The sequence below is a fragment of the Anticarsia gemmatalis genome, chromosome 4 (assembly GCF_050436995.1).
Source record: "Anticarsia gemmatalis isolate Benzon Research Colony breed Stoneville strain chromosome 4, ilAntGemm2 primary, whole genome shotgun sequence".
In the NCBI taxonomy this organism is placed as follows: Eukaryota; Metazoa; Arthropoda; class Insecta; order Lepidoptera; family Erebidae; genus Anticarsia; species Anticarsia gemmatalis.
Window position 1 is genome coordinate 12,077,449 of NC_134748.1, and position 24,176 is coordinate 12,101,624.

The 24,176-nt window shown below is 38.0% G+C and overlaps 1 protein-coding gene across 1 annotated transcript in view; it reads left to right on the forward strand.

Moving 5' to 3' along the window:
* Drak (Death-associated protein kinase related) overlaps positions 1-24,176 on the forward strand; it is a 193,413-nt gene that overhangs the window by 167,597 nt on the left and 1,640 nt on the right. The window contains exons 2-4 of the mRNA XM_076113832.1: positions 22,304-22,475; positions 22,793-23,093; positions 23,797-24,025. Of these exons, the coding sequence (XP_075969947.1) occupies positions 22,304-22,475; positions 22,793-23,093; positions 23,797-24,025 (702 nt within the window). The remainder of the gene's footprint in view (positions 1-22,303; positions 22,476-22,792; positions 23,094-23,796; positions 24,026-24,176) is intronic.

Consider the following 24,176-nt stretch of genomic DNA (forward strand, 5'->3'; position numbering starts at 1 on the left):
CTCAAAGGTAAATATTGTCAATTTTTATCCATTTGCAAACAGAGTCGGTTGAGCGTCGTGTTTTGAGCTGACCGACTCTAACCGACTCACACCGACTCACAAATGTTTGGTCTTCGCAAACATTTCGCACGCCCTCCTCTTTGTGCCTTATTTGCGATGGGATTTGAACTCGAATCCCATAAACCACTTAGGAATTAAGACAGATATGAGACTGTATTTCTGTAAGGGTGTAGCCACACTAGTCAACCGACATTTTATCAAAGAAAATGGTCGGTTGACTATAGAATAACTAAATTTAATTTTGTTGTAGTAAAACTTAACTTTTGTTTTGTAGACTGACTTCTTTGTTTAACTATCAATCGGCAATTGACCAATTTTCAATAAATTTTAACTTCTTTTACTTCTATTATTTATAGTACACTATCATCAATCGACTATCGATCGATTTATGTGGTAACAACCTGAAAGAGTTATGTATTCAATTAAATATTCAATAAAAATAGTTAACCTTAGAAGGTTAAGATTTACACGTGAGCATTCCATTCTTTATGATCATTGAAGAGTCTCGGAACATTTTTAACACGACAAACGCATTTGTATGAAAACATTACATCGACCGAGCACATAAACTCGTGCGCCCCGCCGTTACTAAAGTGCATTTGCGAGTTTCCCACCTAAAAGTTTAGTTCGTAATTACTCGTCAGATAATACCAACGTTAGAATAAACTAAGACACTTAATGAGCCATTCTAACCAACTTCTTAATGTCCTAAGTGCATAATAAATACTCTATTTTAATGCTCAATGTTTCGCTACAAACAACTAGCGGTATCACTGTATGAATGTAACTTTGTCTCGTCTATTGTAGTATTTCTAGTAATGATAGTGACATACGACCTTACGTTTACGATCACGGTCGACACTGATACTTGAACTTACTGATTTAGTAGCGGTACAGTTGATCAGTTGATCGATAGAGAACCTTGTCATGTTAACACGAATAGTTTGAATGGCTTCCAATCCTGTGGGGCGCATTCCTTCCGCTCATGTTACAGCGAGTGTAAGACGCGGCACGTGGCGAGGAATTTGTCACCCGCTACCACCCGCCACCACACACCACCACCCGACATCACCCGCCATCAGCCGCCACGACACGCGGCTTTCACTCTCCGTATTAGAACGGACAGCGTGTTTATTCTGGCGCAGTTCGACGAACCGAAATTATGTTTATTTAACAAATCGCGGCCCGTCAGCCCCGTCAGCGGGAGCGCGAGGAATGCGCCGCGAGCACCGACCAGTGCACGGCTTAATGAGCCATAAATCCATTCGATATTATTGAGTGTCCGCGACTGAAATGAAAGCGGCCGTCGGCTGAACGTTGACCGGGCGCCCGACGCCCCGGCGGCATCCCATTCATGCGAAGGCCGATCGGAAAATAAACGAGAAAACGCGACCACCGTCGCCGCGACGCGCTCGCCCCGCACCCGTTTCCGTTATTCTAAAATTAAAATCACACACTGCGTCCAGACGCACCGGATTCGCACCGCACGAAAACGAAAGTGGACTCTCCGCGAGAGAAATTAAGAATAAAATCGTCTCTCGAGCAATAAGAGAAAAAACTCAGCGGGAGTCGCGATCACAATGGGCGCGTCTCCATTCCTCGGCGTAGTATGCGGCGCTGATGATTCACCTCGCGCTAACGCAGCGTCAGACTTACTACAGACGCCACTATAACATCTTGAAATTTTGCCAATGGTAGTTTCGCAAGCGATTATCGTAAAATTCAACGGCGCTCTGGCAATGACCCATATTGAGGTAGGTCACGGCCAGGGATAGACCGCTAATAGACGGCCGTTCAGGAAAACCATCGAACGTCTGCGACCGACGCATCTACCGCTACTCGGCGTCGAGATAAGGATGTAATTTACTGCGCCTTTGATGTGGAGCGGCGCGCCGTGGGCGGAATACTGAGTGTCGCGGGAACTATTGTGCGCATACAGTTAGCGACCTGTGTGCGCACAAAGCTTTGTTAATGCGCCCTTCTCCGACACAATGCGGATATGAAGGTCCACCGGTGCTCCTGATACCGGCGCGCTCCTGTCATATTATCATTCACCGCCGCTATCGACCTCCCAAAGATGGGCCGAGCTACGAATCGATACTGACTACAGAATGCATCGAGCCCAGTTAGCCGAGTGCACTGAGCTGTAATAGGCTAGCCATCAATAAAATTTCAATATTTATGAAGTCACATGTAAAGGCACTCGTTGCGGTTCAACTGCGCCGGATAAATTGTGCGTAATAAGCAGTACGTTGCAATAACAATGACAGAAAATTAACTGGAATATGAGATCTTTTATGAGCGCAGTGGTGCAACAATTTCCGTCTATGCCTTTGTTTGTACAAGCGCCAATGAATTTTAAACGTACGGCTCAATCTGGTCTCGTCAGCATACATTACGTCCCTCGCATTAAAGCAAATGGCACGCTAACCCCGCACGGACAGTTGCGCGGCCGCATCGTTATCATAATATCCATTTCCGGCGATATCGTTGGCCCTCCATCCCGGTGCGTCAACCTCGCAGATGATTTATTGCATCTCATTACGAGTCGCCATTAGATATTGTATGCGATAATCGATGTTGCGATGTTACTCGATACCTACAATTAGCTCGATACGAATCGCAGTGACCAATTAAACGGTCTGGCATCAATCATCACCTGTCATGTGTGATTTAACGAACTAGTAATGAACAAATGAGCGTGCGACCTTGGACGGTGAGCATTTGTCATTTTTCATAACGTTAGGAATGTGTTGCACAGTAGCTGAGTGATAATTGGTTATTACAAATCGCCGGAGGCGTGATTGCTTGTTGACAAAACACTAATTGGTTAGGGTTGGGAACGAGAATCGAGTGCGAATAACATTCGCATCGATCGGTATCGATGTATTAGTATCGTGCGTGATGGAATCGAGTATGTAGAGTAATTACGTGGTAGCGAAAGTGATGGTGTCTAGTGGTGGGCATCAGACGGCAGTCTAGACAAGGCGTGGCGTGTGTGTTCTCACACTAATTGCTCCGGCTGGCAGCTTTTCAAACGTAACGACCACTGTCAAGAAAAGCGTTTCCCTTATATGTGGAAAAGTAGCAAATATTTCGCTAACTATTTCTGACTTGCAGCCCTACTTAGATTCTTGAATCGTTACGTTATAAATGTTACGACATTTGGACATGTTTTACCTCGGTTATATAATTTAGTTCAAGATTACAGCGCTGTCAATCATGGTACCTACGCAAAATTAGCCATCAGAAGCTTTTACACACCTAATGGGGTTCGTTATTCCGTCATATTACAGTAAAACTCCATTTAAATACACGTAGTTATCAAAGCCATAATTACGAAACAAAACCACGCTTCTACATCACAAAGCATAATGACATTAATTATAAAATTAATTCGTCAATGTCAACATTTTATTTTAAAAACAAAGCTGTATTATGACACTGACCCATATGACTGTTCCGAATATTATTTCTAAATTATTTATCTAATTATGTATCAATACCGTGAAAAAAAACAATAACAGGCGCTTGTGGTCACAATGGTGCGCGTGCGCATACAATAGAACACGGCCTTGCGCTCTTTACGATTGTAAAAACGATACTCGAGAGATCGGTTCGACTCGAGCCGATTGTATCAATAATATCGATTTGCTGTTTTTGGCTCGAACTGAAGCAGGTTAGAGATTATTGTTAGTCTTAACTGAATAGGGCTATCAATGTGCTAAAGGGGAATAATTTAACATCAATAAACTATTTAAATTATTGCTATCAATTGTACTTTCATCTGGAAAACAAAGGCAGTACGAGAGGAATAACCCCATTAGATCCCAACGCATTTAGCGTATCATAAAATCCATGGTGTTGCGAAAGTCTATCAGTCATTTTAATATGCTTCACGGTTAAATCACTGAACCAATTTTGATGAAATCTAACATACAGACAGTTGAAGAGCCAAGGTCAGACGCGGGCTACTTTCTTTTTAAAATATCGACCCCTAATCAGCTAAACTACGGGTTTAAATGTACACAAGTAGAGCCGCGCGAAACCACTAGTAATTCGGGACTAAGGTCAACTATGATAATGTTCCACGGCACTTCGAAGGTTATCTGGAGAAAGTACACGCACACACACACACACATGTCATTATTATGTTCTTGATGATGTGTGTGTGAAACTAGATTGACAGACTAGTTTTGGTAGCTTGATGGATTAAATGAGATGGAATTATAGTGAAGACGTGTGGTTAAATTGATGAGGAAATCACTGCTACCTTCTTGTTAAAAGAGACGAATGAAAAATACTGGAGTACTGGACTTATGAGATCTACAAAAATTCAAACATATTACACCTAGATCCGATTATAAGATGATTCTTCATATTAGTCTTATGTTAAAATGGGAAACTCCCAAAAATAATATACATAAGTACATAAAATCACCCGTTTTTCAAGGATACGCAGAGACCACAGAACACCACTTAGTACGATCCTTATCCTTAAAAATAATATCACACGAATAAAAATCGTACTCTACTTGTTTTCTCGTTCGAAGAACACTCATTGCTTTCATTAGCTGTCCAAGTTTTTAAAGAATATCATCGATCTATGAGGAACTAATTCACTTCGTTGTGTAATATATCCTGTGCTTCCGTGTCGCACAGCTGGATGACACCCGATCCTATAATATAGGAAATATATATCTTTCAGTTTATTTGTAGCCTTACATCATTCTTCATATTTGCAACATAAAAATTTACTGATTATACTAACTATTTATGGATTACTAAAATTTTGGTACCATGTGATGCGAGATCTATCGTCTCACACCTGATTATCATTGCACTTAGATTATGCTCGCGAGTCGCGACTGACGTCCGCATTTTCATTCCCACATTTCTTTGTTGGACTCTCACTATTGCACCTTTTGAGGCTTTAAGTGTCTTTTGGGGTCCCATAAATTTAAATTCGTACAAAATAATTGTAACAACGCCAACAATTTTGTTTGCCGACTAAGAAATTACAGTACATTTCGCCGTGAGAACGACGTCGTGCGAAACTGCGGTATATTAACTGTGCAAACGCATTGCACCGCGTGACGCAGGTTTAAATAGACTATTGCCTTAGGATTTACACTAGTCAAAAGATGGGTTCTCAGTCTGTTCTGCCAGTTCTGTTATTTAAAGCAGATGAAACTATTTAAGGCTAAATATATTTTTATACAACTGTTTCTTCCTCACTGTTTTACTGTCTATCGCTATCCTACAACTAAATTACTAAACCCATATAGATATTAAAATGGTGGATTCATTCCTGGAGTCAGACAAGTAAATTTTTTGCTAGAGGCTAATAATGCCATGCAGGGAGTGATAATTACCTTATATTATCACTAGTTATCAACTAACAACTTAAACAAGAACAATTTAATAGTTATTAATTACAGTATGCCATATTTCATACAATTTATCGGAAGCAATTAGCTGAGTGCGGTGACAATCGGACACGTAAACCGGTTACTAAACCGTCCCCTTAAACGACTATGAAACACATTGTTACATTGTTGCACTTATTTTCTATAGATAGTATTGCCTTTGGGGGCTAGATTATGTATACCTACGTTTTATATGTTATTTAAGACTCCAGCCGCTTCGACTTTGTCCACGCGAACTTAACGACACGACACGCGAAAATTATCTTTTTTTCCGTTTTCGCAATGATTTTTGTTGCTGCTCCTTTCCTTTTAGTCATATTCTGATGTAATATAGCCTATAGGCTTTCTCAATAAATGGAAAACTAAACAGAAATATATATTTTCAATTAGCACCAATAGTGTTTGAGAAAAGCGCGTTCAAGCAAACAGCTTCAACTTTACGTTATTAGTATAGATTAGACATTCTTAGTCCTTTTATAAAATAGTACCAATTCTGTAGATTTAAAAACTGCGATATAAAAGTTTGCATCGACAACTGAATAGCTGTTGAAAAATGTCATGTAAAAAGAACTGATCAGCACCCCTAGCGTATTCCGCAAGAATTATATTTTTCATGTAATTTTGCATTAAATGTGGAACATTACTATAGGAAATTGCGCTATAGTTTATTTATTTATTTGGGAAAACACGCTCAGTACAGTTATTTACACACAAATAAATATCGTAAAATCATCCACTAACGGCTGATCCCGTTACTCTTATTCCAATGAAGTACTCCATCAAGGTGATGTGATGCTGTTTATCATCTCTCGCAGATCTTAATAGTCCGCGACAATGCTACGCTCAATTAGACCTGGAAGCAGGTTCGAGATGCTAATTCAGTCAAGTTGTGTATCTAGTGAGGAAGTCTGGGCTTGGTGAAGGTAATGGGTGATAGGATGACATGGATTCCGTGAGAATTGAAGTTCTGTGGTATGTTTTTGTGATGTGTACTCGAAACGAACGTTATTTCTACATGCTTGGAATACGATAAGTAGATATGATTTTTAATTTGTAGGGTACGGTATTTGTATTATTTGGCATTATAAATCCAATTTTATAAAAGGTACACATCCGATAGTACCAGATAAAAATATACCAGATTGAACTGTAACGGAGCAGTAAATAGCCTGGTTGTCGTTTCTGGTTGGATTGAATATTAAAAAATGTGAATTTACAAAAATGTTGTAATTGAAAATACGAAAAAAAGACAGCAATTCAAGCAGTGCCTAATTTAACTGTCAAAATAAAGTAATTTTTATATTAAAATTGGCACTAAATGATCCTAAGAGAAATTCCGTCCACAACATACCTGTATATCAGTATAGCGTGACTACACACTATTAGAGGTATTTATATTTGAATTAACAAAAGGACGATATCCAGAGGAATAAGGAAAAGCGTATATTCGCGTGATTTCACAGATTGGATTTATGATTTATTCTTAAGGAAAAGACGATACATTTAGTATCCTGCAGTTTTACTTGCATTTGTAATATATACTCCTTACATCGTAGCGTGATGTTAGACATAAGGCTATCTCATGAATATGGCTGTTTTTCAAATCTGACTTAGTAGTTCTGGAGATAAGAGCGTGCATAATAATTGTTTTAACTAAAGACAGACCAACTTTCGCCTTTAGTATTTTCTATTTCAAGTACAAGCCAATTTTCCATTACCTGGCTCGTCACCTTAACCCAGAAAAAAACCAAAACTGCTTTATTCTGAAACTGAACCTGAAACCTCGAGATCTGTAGATGCATAACGCATACAATACCCCTCATATTTAATTCCATATTTACGTTCTGTTTAAAGAATAAGCACCTAGAATCAGTTGCAATACCTTTACCCAATATCAAAACAAAATATGAATACAAATATGAGGCGACAAACAAAAGAAAATACAGACAAATTGAAAACCTCTTCCTTTTCTTTCAAGTTGGTTAAAAATCTAGAGTTCGCATAAAACAACCAAACAGTTATACAATCATCTATTTTTAAAAAACTTGCATCTTGACCGATTATTCACACATTCTGTGTACCAAACCGTAATAAACGCATTTCCACGCACACCGATACGTTTCCCACAATTAAAACATAACAACTAACGCTAAACGAACGGTTAAAGAAATTAGACTTTTTATGCACTTGACATGGATAAGAACCCGTTTTGATGAAATTTGGTTCTTTAACTTGAATTATTGTCAATTCAAACCTGCACGTACTGATTCGTCCGGTATCCTAACAGTCTCTGAGCTAATTTTGTTCTGAAAACATTATATTTTCTGTATTATTTTCCGATCTTAGGACTTTTAATCTTTCCAAGTTCAAGGGTTTTGTAAGATATGAATTAACCATCCTGGTTTTTCGGAGATGGGCGACCGTAGTGGTATTTCAGCTTAGCATCTCCGTGCTTCGGAGGATACGCTAAAAGTCGGTCCCAGTTGTCAATTAAGATAACAGTCAGTAAGCCATGACATAGGCCTTTTAACCGGCTAAAACAATTTTGACAATACGTTGACCACTAACCATAGGATAAAGAATATTATAAAAACCATAGTCTAGGTATCAGTTTATTAATTGCAGTGCTAACGCATACTGCGCATGCGTATATAAAATTGACTTATTCCTTTAAAAGATAATAACCGTTATTTTATAACAACCTTTTATTGTTCCTTGGTTACTAAGGCGATGCGTAGGTGAGTCTATAAGTGTTCCAAGCAACACTTCCGCGGCGCCCGCGCAGCTCGGCTCGTGGCGTTGTTTTAGCAAACGTAATGACTTATGGCGGGCTGACTGATCGTAATTACTATATTAGTCGCGAATCACTTGGTCCTACCGCCTTGAGTTTATCTTTGGACAAGGACGTATGTATATTATGTTATGCTGTTTACTCATAAAAATATGGACAGTTTTTGATGCGTGTAAGTGAAACGGAAAAAAGTTGTGCCGGGATAAAACTTACGGCCAATTTAATCTTGTCACTATGATCACTATGTGAGCGAAAAGACGTCTACTGTAGGAATTGGGCTTTCCTCATATAATTCCACAATGCCCGGTCTTAGGTTGCCTTGAATTTTAGGACTTGCTATGCAATTTAAAAACCAAATATTTTATTAAATACCTTTTCTGTTTGCCAATAGATTAGGTAGAAAAAGATCCATTACTACTACAGCTCATACAAAGCTATGATTAGTTATACAGTGTTTTATCTTGTTCATATACAGTCTCAAAATTGAAACCAAAAATGTGTAGCAAGTCATATACACTGAAAAACTGAAAAGTCTCCTCACATTCATCATCTCGTTTCGTCTACCGCTACTTGAGCGACTAATTACTGCACACAATGCATTGTTAGTTATTGATGGCTCGATGAGACTACTGGCGCGTTTCCGCGATTGTTCTGCTTACACAATGAGTGTGTAGGCGACATGATTGCTACGCGGTAGCTCTGTACTTGTATAAAAATTGTAATTGCTTTATGAATCATTTAATAGTTATCGGCTTGTTTTATTGTGGTTTATGAGTTTATTATACAATGCGTATATATTTCTTGGAAAGTAAGAAGAATTTTATATTTTTAAGTAAGTTTTATAGTTAAAGACATAACCCTTCTTTTGAAGGAAATGGGTAAAGTGGATAGTAAAATAACTCCAAATTGTTTTTGTTATTAAACCGAACATTTGATGAAAGAAAACCAGAAAATACTGCCAGAATTCCAGCTGATAGGCTAACCGATACTTATTCAAACGTGAAAATTCGTTTTAAACCTGGCCAAAAAGCCTTTAAAGCCATCTGCACTCGGAAGGAGCAACAATCTCATACATACAAAAAACCCAAAAATTATCTCTTATTATATTTGTATCAAAATACCCATGCACCTGGTGTCCAGTAAAAAGGGTCTAAATACAAAATGTTCATAAGTATCGTGCAATAAACTGGCAATTTGAATATGTAAGCGTCAGCTGCGCACGCGCACGCACGGCAGGTGCGAGCACCGATTGTAGCGCCCCCCTTCTCCCTACTCCACCCGCGCACCTTGCACACCCCTCACTTGTTTAACTTTAGGGCTGGTATGACATAGTAAACAAAATTTACTGTGCAACCCCTGACAAAATTGGCTTTATTTCGGTTTTTAAGCTTCAGTAGCTTTTCATAAAGCTTTATTATGAATGTTTCCTCAATACTATCCTACATCACTAATTTCCCTGATGAGCAAGGGCTTTCTCCAGAAATGAGGAAAAGGTAACCCTATCAATTCACCACACTGGCCAAGTGTTAGTAAAGAGTATCCCTTCAAGATCTCTTGGTTTATGTCAGTCATAGTATAATTTTAGTTTTTAAGTACTTTCATCCTATTAATATTATAAATGAGTTAGAATCTATTCTTATATTTATTACTCTTTCACACAAAATCTACTCAATTTATTTAAATGCATTTTAGCACACAATTAGTTAACAAATAAATTAACACAATATCCTTTAACCCCAGGATATCTTTCTACAGGCGAAGTCACAGGCTACAGTTCTACGTAATAATATAGGAGTAGCAGCCCTATTAGTTAAGAATTTTAATTAATATAATTTGCATGGCCGGCGCAGTATGGGATTTACATTAGGTTTGAAACATACATTGTGCGCACGCGCAGACGGTATGCTGTTTTACTTTAGTACGAATTATTGCAACACATTGTTAAGTGTTCTCTAATTAACTTCACAGCGGGTTCGGTTCCTGTTTGAAACAATTTGTTTAATAGTTATTTTGGTTAAATATTCATTCCATTTTATTTTTTGCTCCCTTTACAGTTTAATTGTCAAGAATTCAACAATTTAATATTTTTAGCAATCTTACACAACTAAATTACTGAATCAATTTCAATAAAATTTATAATGAAGACAGTAAAAACTCAGGGACAAGCAAAAGCTTCATATTTTCAGCAAACCATCAGCTACTGCAATAGGGGTATCTAGTAAACAATATATAGTAATATTTTATTGAACTATTTATGTTTAATAAAATGGAATTACTTTAGTCCTTGTATTGTAAAATCCCTATGTACCCTTCAAGGTACGAATTGGACCTATTAAAGTGATCTAAACCTAATGAGTGTCATCGTAAAGTCTTATTTTCATTGCACTTTTACAAGCCCTTTTACTAATAACTTAATTTCGTTAATATAAAATTAAAGATAACCCATGTTTAGTGGCAATATAATAATAATAACACCGAAAGTTTATGCGCTGCAAATATTTCTCAAACTTAATGGAAAAACGACGTAAGTAGCCCTATTTTGTCAAGAACTTACGCTGTTGTTATTCTGTAGCTGCGTAATTTCAAAATGTCGTAAGTGCTATAATATTAATTCGATCTTACGACTTTCTGTTATAGAAGGTGCAATATTCTAATCACGTACATAACTTTACACCCATTTATTCGCATATAAATTGTGAAATTATTGTAAAATTACAACCAGGTCTTGCCTTTTGTAATTTAACTAGAATTAAGGTACAGCAGGTTGTAACTTTATGTTTTTACTGATTTAGGAAGTGTTTGAAATTGCTCTAATTTAAGTGAACACTCAGTCTTTACAAATAGGTCTTTGATCTTACCTCCGCTATAAACTTGAATAATGGCACAGTTGTCCGTAAGCCTTCTTTCCGAATCCGAATTACCACTAACCAGTGATTTTCGAAGTCATATGTGTGACTTGTTCTAACGGTGAAAAAATATCGTGATAAAACCACAGTTCTTTAACACGATTCTTGAAGGGATAGGTTACCCAATCCGGTTAGGGCCATCGTGGTGGTCTCAAGGCCTGACCTCTCCATTATTCCGGGAGAAGACCCTTGATCATCAGTCGGACAGCAATGCGTTTATTTAAAATAATAATTACACTATTTACAGGTATTTTGGAAGTATTGATCACTTCATTGCAAGTGTAATGCTTTGAATTTATTTATTTACTTGACCAATTGACTCCAAGTCTAACCCCTTCCTAATTCCAAGAGGAGACTCTTTCCATTCTGTGATACAGTAACGGGTATTTAAATATAATGTTATTTATTTACTTTATAACCGGGGTGGACTCTAGATCGAACCCTCCCTCTTTCCGAGTGGAAACCTTTGCCCAGCAGTCAAACAATTAAAAATAAAGGAACTCTGATATCGACCACGTTTATATTAAATATGAATAAAACTAGCAACAATATCACAGAGCATATATGACTCCATTTAAACACCGCCCCCGTCCGGCGCCTGCGCGGTCCCAATGATAATAAATAAATATTCTCTCCCACATAAAACGTGGCCACACAATCAGCGTTTTTACTTAGTAATTAATACTTTCTAGCTTTAGGGCTAGTTGCTTCATACATACATGTGTTATTTAATTATGGAGTTTGGTGATTTAAAGTGTAGCAGGTACGCCCTTATCTGATGTGTGGATGTTGCTTAATACATGGGGTTAGGAACTCCTATTGCATCTTTGAAGATCCAATCATTTATTGGTTTAAACAACTGAGCTTTCCATCGTTAAATAACTTTAGATGAGGAATAATTTAAAGGCTTCAAACATACTCTTTATAATCAGCTTATAAGAATATCCATAGTCAGAGAAAACTGGCAAGAAACTCCCTATCTGGTACTCTTCATAATCGCCAAAAGCAGCAAGATTCTTCAAGACAGACTTACAAAATGGCTGTCATTATTCATATGGCAGACATGTATCCCATTAACTTATTAAAGATCTCGCTAATTAATAAACTTTTAGTCATAAGACAGTTATCTTAATAAAGTGCATATCGCACTCCCGGTGCAACACTGTCACTTTTGTAAAAAAAAAACAAATCTATAGATATGTTACAAAGTCATTGTTGTGTGAAGTGTCAACGTTTTAAATGCTTCTCCTGAAAAACTAAATTTTTGCATAAGTGACAGTATTGCACCGGGGATGCGATATATTAATTGAATAATCAGTTTAAAAAAGGGCACAAGTCCCAAATCATTCCAATGCAAGATATGTCCTTTTCAAAATTGCAATATTACTCTAGCTAATTTCATAGCTCCAACGAAACAGCAAGCCGTACTCAGCAATGTCAGTTATGTCCTTTTAACTGTTAACTAATACGACATACTGAAGCACTAAAACGTTTTATAATTCATTAATATATATTTTAACGACCTCTGTCTACGTAATTATGATAGTATTTGCACAATATGTAGGGTTTACTATCATATCTTTCGTATATGGTAGGTTACGGAAGGTTATTAATAGGGAATGAAGAGTGCTTTGTATTAGTAGACTACTGTTTTAAATAGTGTGTTAGGTTCGAATACCTGTAGGGGTAATACTTTGTATGATCTAGAACGGCAATTTCGTCTCCGAATCGTATTTTTTAACCTAGAAATTCAAACTAATAAAATCAATTTCAATGTGTTTGATAGTTCTTTTTCACGACAAAACTGCTCAGTCGATTTGGGTGAAAATTGGCAGGGTGATAGATTATATAGAGATATTAGGCTACAATATAGATAAATTAATTACCGTTTAATTACAGGTCTAGCCTCAGTAGTAGTACAGGAAAGAAAGAGTAACTGTTGTAGACTACACATTACAAATGATCTAAATCAGTTTAGCAATTTCGAATAAAACCCTCACAAACAGTCCATTTGGCAATAATAATAATATTACTATAGAATTGACAGGACACAAATATAATCAATATACGATTTGTTTACATTACACATTTGGTAAGATCAAAATACACGAGCGTGGGTTTGTTTTGATTACAAATACTATACGTTTATTACATTATAAATTATAATCACGTGAATATCAACAAGTAATTATACATACATTTTTTATATAGCAAAGTCATAAATCAAATACATATTGCGTATTGGTTAATAGGTCATCTTGTTGTTTCTACTGATCGCCGAGACTTGGGTTGGATTCCCATCATCATTGACAGCTTTTCTCTACCTTTTGCAAGGCTTGTGTGAAAGTTATACATCGCTCTGGACCTAAACAGACCTACACAGATCATATCGGTGATGTCCTGTATTACAAGATGTATGGATGTGAATGAAGTAAAAGAAGTGTGTAGGAATCGTAGCAAGGAGCGTTCTATGGTTTCTGCCCGTCCCTAATGAAAGAGGTGTGATTTCATGTGTGTAATAGATTATTATACGTTCATGACACAATCTCTTATGTGTGTTGAAAAATAGCGGATGCCTTTTAATGTCTTAAGAGCGTGTTATCATTGTCATCGATAAGAACTTAAGTACTTTAGTATTGTTAGCGATCGCTATCAATCTTAGTTGCGCAACCAGATGGGGTGTTACCCAACCGCGCTCCCAAACCGACGGATAATAGCCAAGATAAAACCTCTTTAGCAAAAAGATAATGATACTGCAATCCACTTTATAACACTTTTGATTGGACGCATTTCACAACGAAACCTTCTGGAAAAGTAGATCAAATTACTATTTTAGTGAAGTAAGAAATATTGTTACTTTATTCAATTTAATGCTTCATTTTAATCCTAAAGTCGTTTGACTAACAATAGGAAATCCCATCTAAAACTAATTAACTCCACCAACTAGGGGTGTAATTCATTTCGATTGATGCACAATGCTATTGTACACAGTTTTAATTTAAAACTTGATTGCATGGCGTGCATGCACCCTCCGTCCCCCTGCATTGTCTGTCCGTGCGAGTCACAGTGACTGGTGTGTTGACCCCGCTGATGCCTATTTGCATCGAGCAAGGGAGCAGTAAAGCTTTCTATAAATCTAATCGAGGACCGCCAGTTGTAAAATGTTACGACTTCCGTCGATCGCCCTTCGCGACAGATCGCCTCTGTTCACTCGCTCCTAGTCGTTACCACACGCGACCGCGACCACTCAATGTCACATGTATCAATCGTCCCACACCATCTTTTATAGCAATTAACAAACGACAAGGTCGTCGCGTTTTGTCATTTTCCATATTCATGCGACAGCAATCCTCGTTGGGACACAGTTGAACGTCTGCGACCACTAATCACGACCAAATCAGGCTCGCGACCGACTACGTCGCTGCTTTACCGTTTCGTCCATCAACGCCTAACCGTAATCGCTTCTAGATCGAACCTTTTTAGTACAGCGACTAGACGCCGGCGCTGCGAGGGCACCTGTCCGCCGAGCCTTATTTATAGAAGTAAACATACCACGCGAATCTAAAACTTTTATGACATACGCGTCGGCTGAGTCACGCACGATTCAATCGCTCGAGCGCCGATGTACGATTTAACGCATTATCTGTGCGATGCGATTAAGAAATACGAGCGAGATGATGGATGATGGAGGAGGCGTCCTGTTCGGCGGCGATCGATGGAGCGCGTCGATAACATCGCGCGGAGTATCGGGCGCGCATCGCGGTGTCGGCGCCGGCGTCGGTTGTGCAAGCGCTTATGAATAATTACTGGCCGCTGTACCGGCGCACGCGCACTCGATTCACTGCCAAGGACGCCTTTTCGCTTTTAGTCGGTCATCGATCGGAGCGTTGCGCAACGCCGGGGGTTTCGCCGTCGGGCCCGTTGCGCCACGCACCGTGAGAAGTGCACGCGACTAATGACGCATTGCTCAAGCGGCGAGCGACGACCGACCCGCCCACAAATCGCTTTATTATGCAGAAAGTGAGTCGGAACAAATGGACGCGCCGCTGCGTCGCTGCACCCGGCCCGCATTTATTACGGGACCCGGCGGAAAGTGATCGCCGGCCCACAGCCGAGCCACAGCCGCAGCCAAGTCGCAGACTGTGATCGCCGGATTCGTATCAACGTGATTGTGATTTATCACGTCGCACGGACACTCTCGACGACTGTTTATATGAAAAAATGAGTGTTTTATCGGTGCCATACCGACACCTCGCATATTCATAAACGTTGACGGCCGCACATAAATATTGGTTGCACTCGAGTTTTATCATCGTGATAGGGGACGATAAATAACGAATTACTGAGAGCCGATGTTCTGATTGCGGGGTGACTGATTATGACACATTTAATAATGCCAGGTTTTATCTACAGACGTTACGATGTTGCATCAAGCTCGTAATCTAGTGATCTAAAATTTTATCGCCCTCAATCATAGTTGGACGGTATAATGGTGGGAGGGGGGCAATAAAAGTAGTCATTATTATATCGTAACTTCCACGAAACGTTTATTGCTCGATAGTTATGACATGTTTAACTGTTTTATAATTGTTTTGGCATGCTGTTGTTCGTGACGGAATAACGCATTTATTGACTCGAACATACAACGAAGCAAATTCTTTCAATCAACTTGAAACTTAGTATATTATGTACTTCCTTTCACACTTAAATTATTTAAATAAAAAGCGCGTTTCGTCTCCGGTCGGCGTTGCTGAGTTTTTGTTGCGCAGCTGTCGGCAACAGGTGCTTAATTTCGGCGAATTTCGTCGGCGTCCCGACTGCACCCGACCGTGCCACTTCTTTTAATATACAATCACGGTATGAATGCAGACTTTAAACGTGCAAAAAGTTTAAAATCATTCCGAGCATCCTTTCGGTTCATTGGATAAGAACTGCAGCTCTGGTGGGAATTTATTGTTGACGTTTAGCCGAGAATGCCGCGTTAAATAGATGTCGTTTCGGAGAATACTTCAACAAATGATATCCGGTAACTAATTGGCAATTAAAATGTAACTGTTAGGTTCTACTACCGGTAAGAGACAACAAAAGACAGGTTATTTTCAGACATAGTTTTCCGCTTCTGGTGTTATACTTAATGTTCACTTGACAGCTCATCAATGAAGTACTAGTGCTATAGGTACTAATTAACTCTAAATAGGTTGTTACTTGGTAAGAAATTGACATTTAAAATGTACTACAAAAATAATTCCTACAACGCCCGCTAGAGGCGCTGATCATCTTTTTATTTTCTATCCTGCTAATATTATAAATACGAAAGTTTGTGAGTATGTATGGATGTTTGTTACTCTTTCACGCAAATACTACTAAATCGATTACGATGAAATTTGGTATGTAGGTAGCGGAAGACCCAGAATAACACATAGGCTATTTATCCCGGAATTCCCGAGGGGTCTGGATTTACACGGGAAGGGTGTCCACTTGGATGTAGTCGCGGTCGGCCTCTAGTAACAAATAAAAGAAATAATATTAATTCTACTGTTGACACACGATATTGTCTAGTAGTAAACACATGTAGCAATAACAGCGCACGCGCATGTCCCGGGTCACCGCGGGACTTGACACACTGACACCGTCACAAGAGTGCCTTCTGTACCACACACCACACACGACAAACACATGTATTCATACTGTTGAGAAATCTATTTGAAATGTAAATATGATTATGAAGTATGAATGAGAATAGCTGTGTGGATGTTAAAACTTGTTTTTGAGCTACCGGTGTTTTAGACTTAAGCTGATTTTAATGACTGCTTCTGTATTTCTGCATGTTTTTGTTAAAATCTCTGACTGTAAAAATAATTCACAAGTTATGTATCTTTGAGCCAATTCAAGGAAAAACGGGTGCTTCTTACGATGTCAATACAACTGTACGAATAAGAAAGATATATTCTCCAACTAGAAACAAAATTATTCGTTAGAATCTCCACTTTTAATGCATCATTATCATGACCAGCTTGTGAGAATGGATGTTTGTTTGTGAATCTTTCACGCAATCTGAATGAATTTAGATGCACACAGAGAGTTTATAACCTGTATTAACACATAGGATGCTGTTTACTCCGAAAACTTCCATCACGCGAAAGAAAAAGCTTGTAAAACTCTTTTTAACGCTATTATACATATTTCAAAATACACACGAACCCTCTATTCACACAATAATCTTCAAACCATATCTCCCAAAAGCCACGTTAAATTGATCCAATTTCACAGTGAACGCGTTATGCAAAGAGTTTCATCCCCTTACAGCCCTCTTTCACGACCTATTAAATATTATGTAGGCCACTGTGACGAGCTGTATTGATCCGAGTACACGCCCTTTGTAGCTGTAGCTGTACATTTGTAGAAAACGTCTTGAACACGTGGAGAGGGAAGGAAGGACGAAAATAAAATTTTGACGAACTTTGTTAAGGTTTTGAGGATTGGTTGGGTAAAAAAAGAAGCTTATGTCGTTTCCTGTAATAGCATAATTCTATGAATTCGTTTTAGTTTTCTAGTTTAAAGCATAGAAAAGATTAACTTAAGAATTTAAATAAAGGAGGTTAAGGCTAGTTCAAGATAGATTAATATCTAAAAGAAATATTAATAGATTTTTCCACTGCATTCATTTCTTGATACAAACTGCAATTTTTCGAAATAGTGTATAATAATACAGCTTTTGTTTTTGTTATTATAAAGAGTATTAGCAACAAATAATATTATTTTTAACAATATGTATAACAACATGGTAAAATATTTTCCGCGTAAGTTAAAGTAATTAGTAGTAGGAATTATTACAGGGACTAGAAAACATCAAGGAAAATATAATCTATGCATATTACTATGTAATATAATATAATTTTATATAAACAATGCCACCTTGGCACGACGGACGTAGCCTTCAATTATATGTAATGATAATTAAAATAATTAAATAATTATGTGTCGTCTTCACTCATCTTTGTAATTATTATAATCTCAGTTCCGCGAATATTGTTTATTATGTACAATTGTTAAAGATATTATAATATAATTCACGTGTCACATATTTAGACAATAGAGTCCTGCACCGTAGGCCGGTTTCAATGAAATTGGTCACCGTAGCCAGATATCGTCTAGGCGGACATTGTTATTATTAATTCATGTAGAATAGTGGAAAATACATAAATCAATATCCAGAAATTTATTTTATTATATTTGTGAGCTAGATAATTTTATAAAAGTATAATTTTAATAATTTCTTGGAAAAGCTAATATAGATTATTTTCATCGAGTTGCGGCACCGAAACAATAATCACAAAATTGAATAAGTTATTTGATATAGGGTGCCTTGCAGTATTTTAATCTTCAAGCAACGCAAACATCGCGCCCTCTTTTTAATCAAATTATACAATATTCTTATCTTAATTCCCACATAAATTAAACAAGTATTAAATAAAAACAAATAAAAAGCACCCCTGCAAACAAATTATCATCAATCAAAACCCTCAACCAAAATTAGCTTTCTAAACTTCTAAAATACAGCCAATGTAATCTAAATATAACACAGTCTGGATCCCGAGACGGGGGCGAGGTCACTCGGCCACGGGGGTGTTTCCGCCCTCTATTCGCCCCGCCTTGCCCTCAGATGACCCCTAGCGACCTCCGGTGACCTCGGCTCACCCCCGAAGCACGTGGCTCGTCCTCCACGAGGCGGCATTGGCCTCAATACCGTGATGTTTTGTGTTACGTCACGTTACATGCCCTAGATTGTTTTAATGTGCTACTAGTTACAACATTGGTCTATTATGTCAAATTTTGGTATGTTTCGATTGAAAGTTGATAATTTTTAGCAATTTTACGTTTGAATAGCGAGTAATCCTTGCTAATTGTGATCGATTTATGAATGAAAACGATGTAACTCCTGAGATTTTCAAGTTTGAGTCCTTTCAAGTCGAAACAGTAAAAACATTTCCAACTTTGCACTACTCTTTCGTACATTTATTTTTATATGCGGCGCTCAAAAATGTATGGACTGAATGGGTTTTCATACCTGAACTGCTACTTATCTACTCTTAACGGTCTTAGCAAATATAACTGGAGTCTGAAACACAACCCATTGTCCACAAACTAAAGGCAAATACGCATAATTTTGTAGCCACAGATGCTGCACTTCACGTACGAGCCCTGTCTTCACTTTACGACCTTTTCGTTTGGATCACCTAACGAAGTATTATCCAAATATAACTTCTAATCCAACATAACGTAAAACTAAAACGTCGTAACCGAATTAGTCGAAATTCCAATGACGATTGTACAACTAACTGTTTCGCTTTAATTGCTGTAAAATTATTACGAGCCGCGCTCGACATTGAACCACTTACGTGAGAAATTCACTTTAAACGCTTTTAGCAAGATTATTGTTTATTAAACTAAGAAATATCTAGGTTTTTTTTCTCTTTGTCAATGTTGAAAGATAACATTTGATCTTTAAGTAATTGGTATTGAAATATTTTTTAGGATAAGTTTGTAATTGAACGATTGGTGTCAAAGGTTTTGTGCCAGTAATTTTTCTTATAATTGTTGTGTAAAGTAAGCTAAATTACTTTTGATCTATTCTGTCAAATTAGGCGAATAATTTTTAATAGTTTTTCGAACTCAAAAATTGATTTTCTAATGCGAATTCACGATCACTGGCAAATATCTTCGAACGATTGCAGATTTTAATATAATCCTTTGCAATAGTTCTTTAGAAATGTCTTTTTTATTGTTGTGTTGGTGACTCAGTAAGTTGAATTTTAACGAGCATTTGAATCATCCACGTCGACCACAGACATTAAACAAAGCTATAAAGTTATGACCATAAACACTCGTGTTACTACGCAAAAAGACTAACTTCTGTTAGCTAAAGTTAGGAAGAAGCACTTAAGAGCTTTAAATGAGATATTTAGATATATTTCTTAGTTGAAAATGTGTGTTTATGACGAGTACTCTACACGTATAGATTAAACTTTAGTTTTTGGTTACTTTTTTGGCATGAATTGGTCATATAAGAGACTAGACCTTAATTTTCTTCACCATCATCCCTTTTTAACCGACTTAAAAAAGATAAATATGTTTGTTTGTCTTCGATGTGTTTGTTTACGTTAATTCCTCTGCCAACTGCACAGACTGCCAATTTTTTTTTATCTGCCACATTATCGTGATTTCTACTCGATAAAGATATATATCAATTTCCAATCTAAAGTAGGAACATTTCACTCAACACAGTACAATGAGTAGTTAATCCTGAATCACCCGCAGACGGCAGCACGGCGCGGTGCAAAGGCGCAGGCGACGCGGGGCGCCGGCGCCCGCGCGGGCCTGCGTGCTAATTGCCTTGCGCGAACGCAACGCTATGAAGCCGTAATACTAAGCTAAATACTGCAGCTTTCTTTTTAGCCTTGCTTTCAGTCTACCTCATGCTGTGTCGGACTAATTTTCGCCTTTGTTTTTTTAAGGTCGTTGACTTGTGTTGTTAATTTTTCGAGGATCGTTACGACTGTTAATGAAATGTTTTAAACGTTTTTAGAACTTGTATTAAGATACGTATTTCGGGTAATGGCGCCCCTTGCTTCTGTTTTTCGTTATGAATAGTGAAATATTATCTCGTATTGAATGAGTGAATGTGATATTATTTTGTAGTAAAAGCCTGGATTATGCCGCTGCGGCGAAGAAAAATAAATACAAAAGACGGGTATTGCGGGTGAAGGACTGTCGTTACGTAAAAATAATAAAGTAAAGTGCGAAACCAATAACTTATCAAGCGCCTAAAGCGCCCTCTTTTTACCTGTAATGTGTTTTGTGTACTCTATGGATATTATTGTATATTCCATAGATCACATGTTTCCTCAAGCATTGCGGGCGCGCTGCCGCTGTCATATCCAAAGGCAATTATTCCCGATAATGCAGCCTAATGGTCGACCTCGATGTGTTTATGACCGTCTCTGTCTTGTGTTACGACAAGATAATGAAATCTATCACAATGACCATAATACCACATTTGTGTACAATGATTTAGGAAACATTTTGTTTGTACAGACGGTGTTAAAAGTCTCTAATTTGTAGTTTTCGTGAGAAACGTAAGACACGACAGATTATGTGATCCTCTGGAGAATAGCGCATGTATTATTCAATATTTCTAATTGTTTTTGAAAAGCCTATGAGGGTTTTAAAAGTGTTTATAATAATATTATGTAGTTAAGTTTTAATCATCTCCTTGCTAAATTTTCCGACGATTTCCGAAAGAAAGTGAAAGAAAATATCATATTTTTCCTCTCTGTGAAAATAGGAGTGATTATTTCCATATAACAGTAAAACAGGAACTAAATACCCGATTTCAAAGATTATCACGTTTAACTTGAAGTGAAAACTAAACAATACTTCGAAATATTCACTTTGAGCTACATCGGTGGTGACTGTACTACGATGTGACTTTCCAACGCGACAGCTTTCACGAGCCCTGTTGTTTGTTCTCCTTGCTTATGTAATGAAAATAGACGCCATTAACATAAACATTACATAAACGCTAAGATACTTCGCGCGACTAAATTATTTCGCCTCGCTACGATCATTTTCAAGGGAGTCTAATTAGTAGGTGGTTTTGCGGTGATTTACGCCTACGCGCTTAGTTTCTTGCTAATTTTGTCGTAATAGTGTGGATACTGTGTTCACTTCTAATAAGTTTCAAAATAAAAGTGTAGAGGATATTGAAAATTTCACTACGTTTTCAAAGACCATTTGTACCATAATTTTATGAACAAGGCCAATGCCAAATAGAAATTCACTATGCTTTAGCGAATAGCAGCAAAAGTTACGCTCAATGCTCAGTCTGTCTTTTCACACAAAATGTAGGCACTCAACAGTCTGTCATCAACTTAACATTATAGCTTTATATTGGTAAAATCCCCGTAGATCGACGATACGCCATCAGGGACCTGTAACCTGAAGCAAGAATGTACTAAAAATGAAAAATATTGCATAGTATCTTTGTATAAATCTTAAATCTTTCATTTTCTTGCCATTGACCAGTAATTAATATTTATTAATCTTTTCTTTTCCAGAGGGAAATTCGCGTCAGTCCGCAAGATCCGTCACCTGGTGTCGGGCGAGGAGTACGCGGCCAAGTTCATCCGCAAGCGGCGGCGCGCGGCCGACACCACGCGCGAGATCCTGCACGAAGTGGCCGTGCTCGCGCTCTGCGCCGACTGCACACGAGTCGTCAGTCTACACGAGGTAAATAAATATTTACTTTTAATACCTACCTACTTGAAAGATTATGTGCAGCGTCCATTTTATTGTAAACCTAAGGCTTCTGCTAGATGCAGGTTTCCTTTTAATTTGTAGGAAATTTAGGTTATAAGCTTCCATTTTTAGATAAGGTTCTTAAATTCATGTCTACTTACTTTGAATAATATTTTCTGTGTGGCTCAACGTTGCGACATGATTATACGATTAGTTAATCAAATCACAGCACTGCAATAGCTTAAGAAAATAAGATTCTTTACGAGCTTTGGAATAACACTTTAACGTATATTTTTTTCCAATTGCAGGTATACGAAACACGTTCAGAAGTGGCGATTGTCCTAGAATTATGCGCGGGGGGTGAACTACAGCGTCTGTTGGACGAGGAGGACCGGTTGTCGGAGGGTTCAGCGCGGAGGGCCCTGCGCCACGTGCTGGAGGGGCTGGCACACCTGCACGCGCGCCGCGTGGCTCACCTCGACCTCAAGCCGCAGAACCTCCTCCTCACAGCCGGCAGCGAGGAACTGCTCATATGCGACTTCGGCATCAGCCGCGCCATACACCCCGGAGCACATGTCCGCGAGATATTAGGCACCACGGATTATGTTGGTGAGTAACACGAATGCATGTTTTCTTTGAAAGTGGTAAATGAGTTGTCCAGAAGCTATGTCTTCTGAGATTTAAAAATGACTTGAAAAAAAATATTGCTGAATACGATGGGACGACGATCAGAACAAACATTCTTAGTTGCTAATTTTGTGGTAGAATAATTCCCCCTATGAATTTACTAATGAAATATCAAGTGTCTTAAGTTTTTGACCGAAGGAAGAACCAAGTTACAGTCATTGAAGGTGCATTCATGAATACAAACTATCTGAAAGCAAAATTACCTTTATTTTCTTCAAAAGAAAAGAAATGGCGCTTTTAAAAACCTTTAATTAAGAAAACAGTTAAATACGATTTCTTTAAAAATAAAATAAAAGAGATGTCGTGTCTTAGCATTTTATGAGTAGTTTCGGTAAATTGAAGAAAGCTAAAGAAAGCTTAAGTATGCCAGTACGTTAAGACTTACGTAAAACGAACGACCATCTTCGGAATCTTCGGAAGTCTTCCGAAGAAGTTAGTTCTTAGAAGGACTTTCTGACAATCACAACCTGTGGCTTGGTTATAGCCATTTTTTCCTTCCCTGACTCTAGTTTAACCTTTGTTGTTACACGAAACTGAAAACCAGTACCAAATATTTTGCTCTCATTTTCAACCACAAATAAAAATCTTCAAAAAAACAATTAATCTTAATTTTTTCTTGTTCCAGCGCCCGAAATCCTTTCATACGAGCCGCTTTCCCTAGCGGCTGACATCTGGTCTGTGGGAGTGCTGGCCTACGTGCTCCTCAGCGGTTACTCGCCCTTCGCCGGAGAAACCAAGCAGGAGACGTATCTAAACATCGCACAGTGCCAGCTCACCTTCCCCAAAGACCTTTTCCGGGGGGTGTCGCATCAAGCTATACAGTTTATTAAGGAGACGCTTGTCGTTGATCCTAAGTGAGTATTTTACGAAATTGATTGCGATGATATCTGCCTAGAGAAGGATTTTTGCCAGATGCACCATTTGCATCATAAATTAAACATTCGTAATTCAGTGTTTAACTTCTGCTCCATATTTTGGATCTTGAAAAAACAATTTATACTTTCT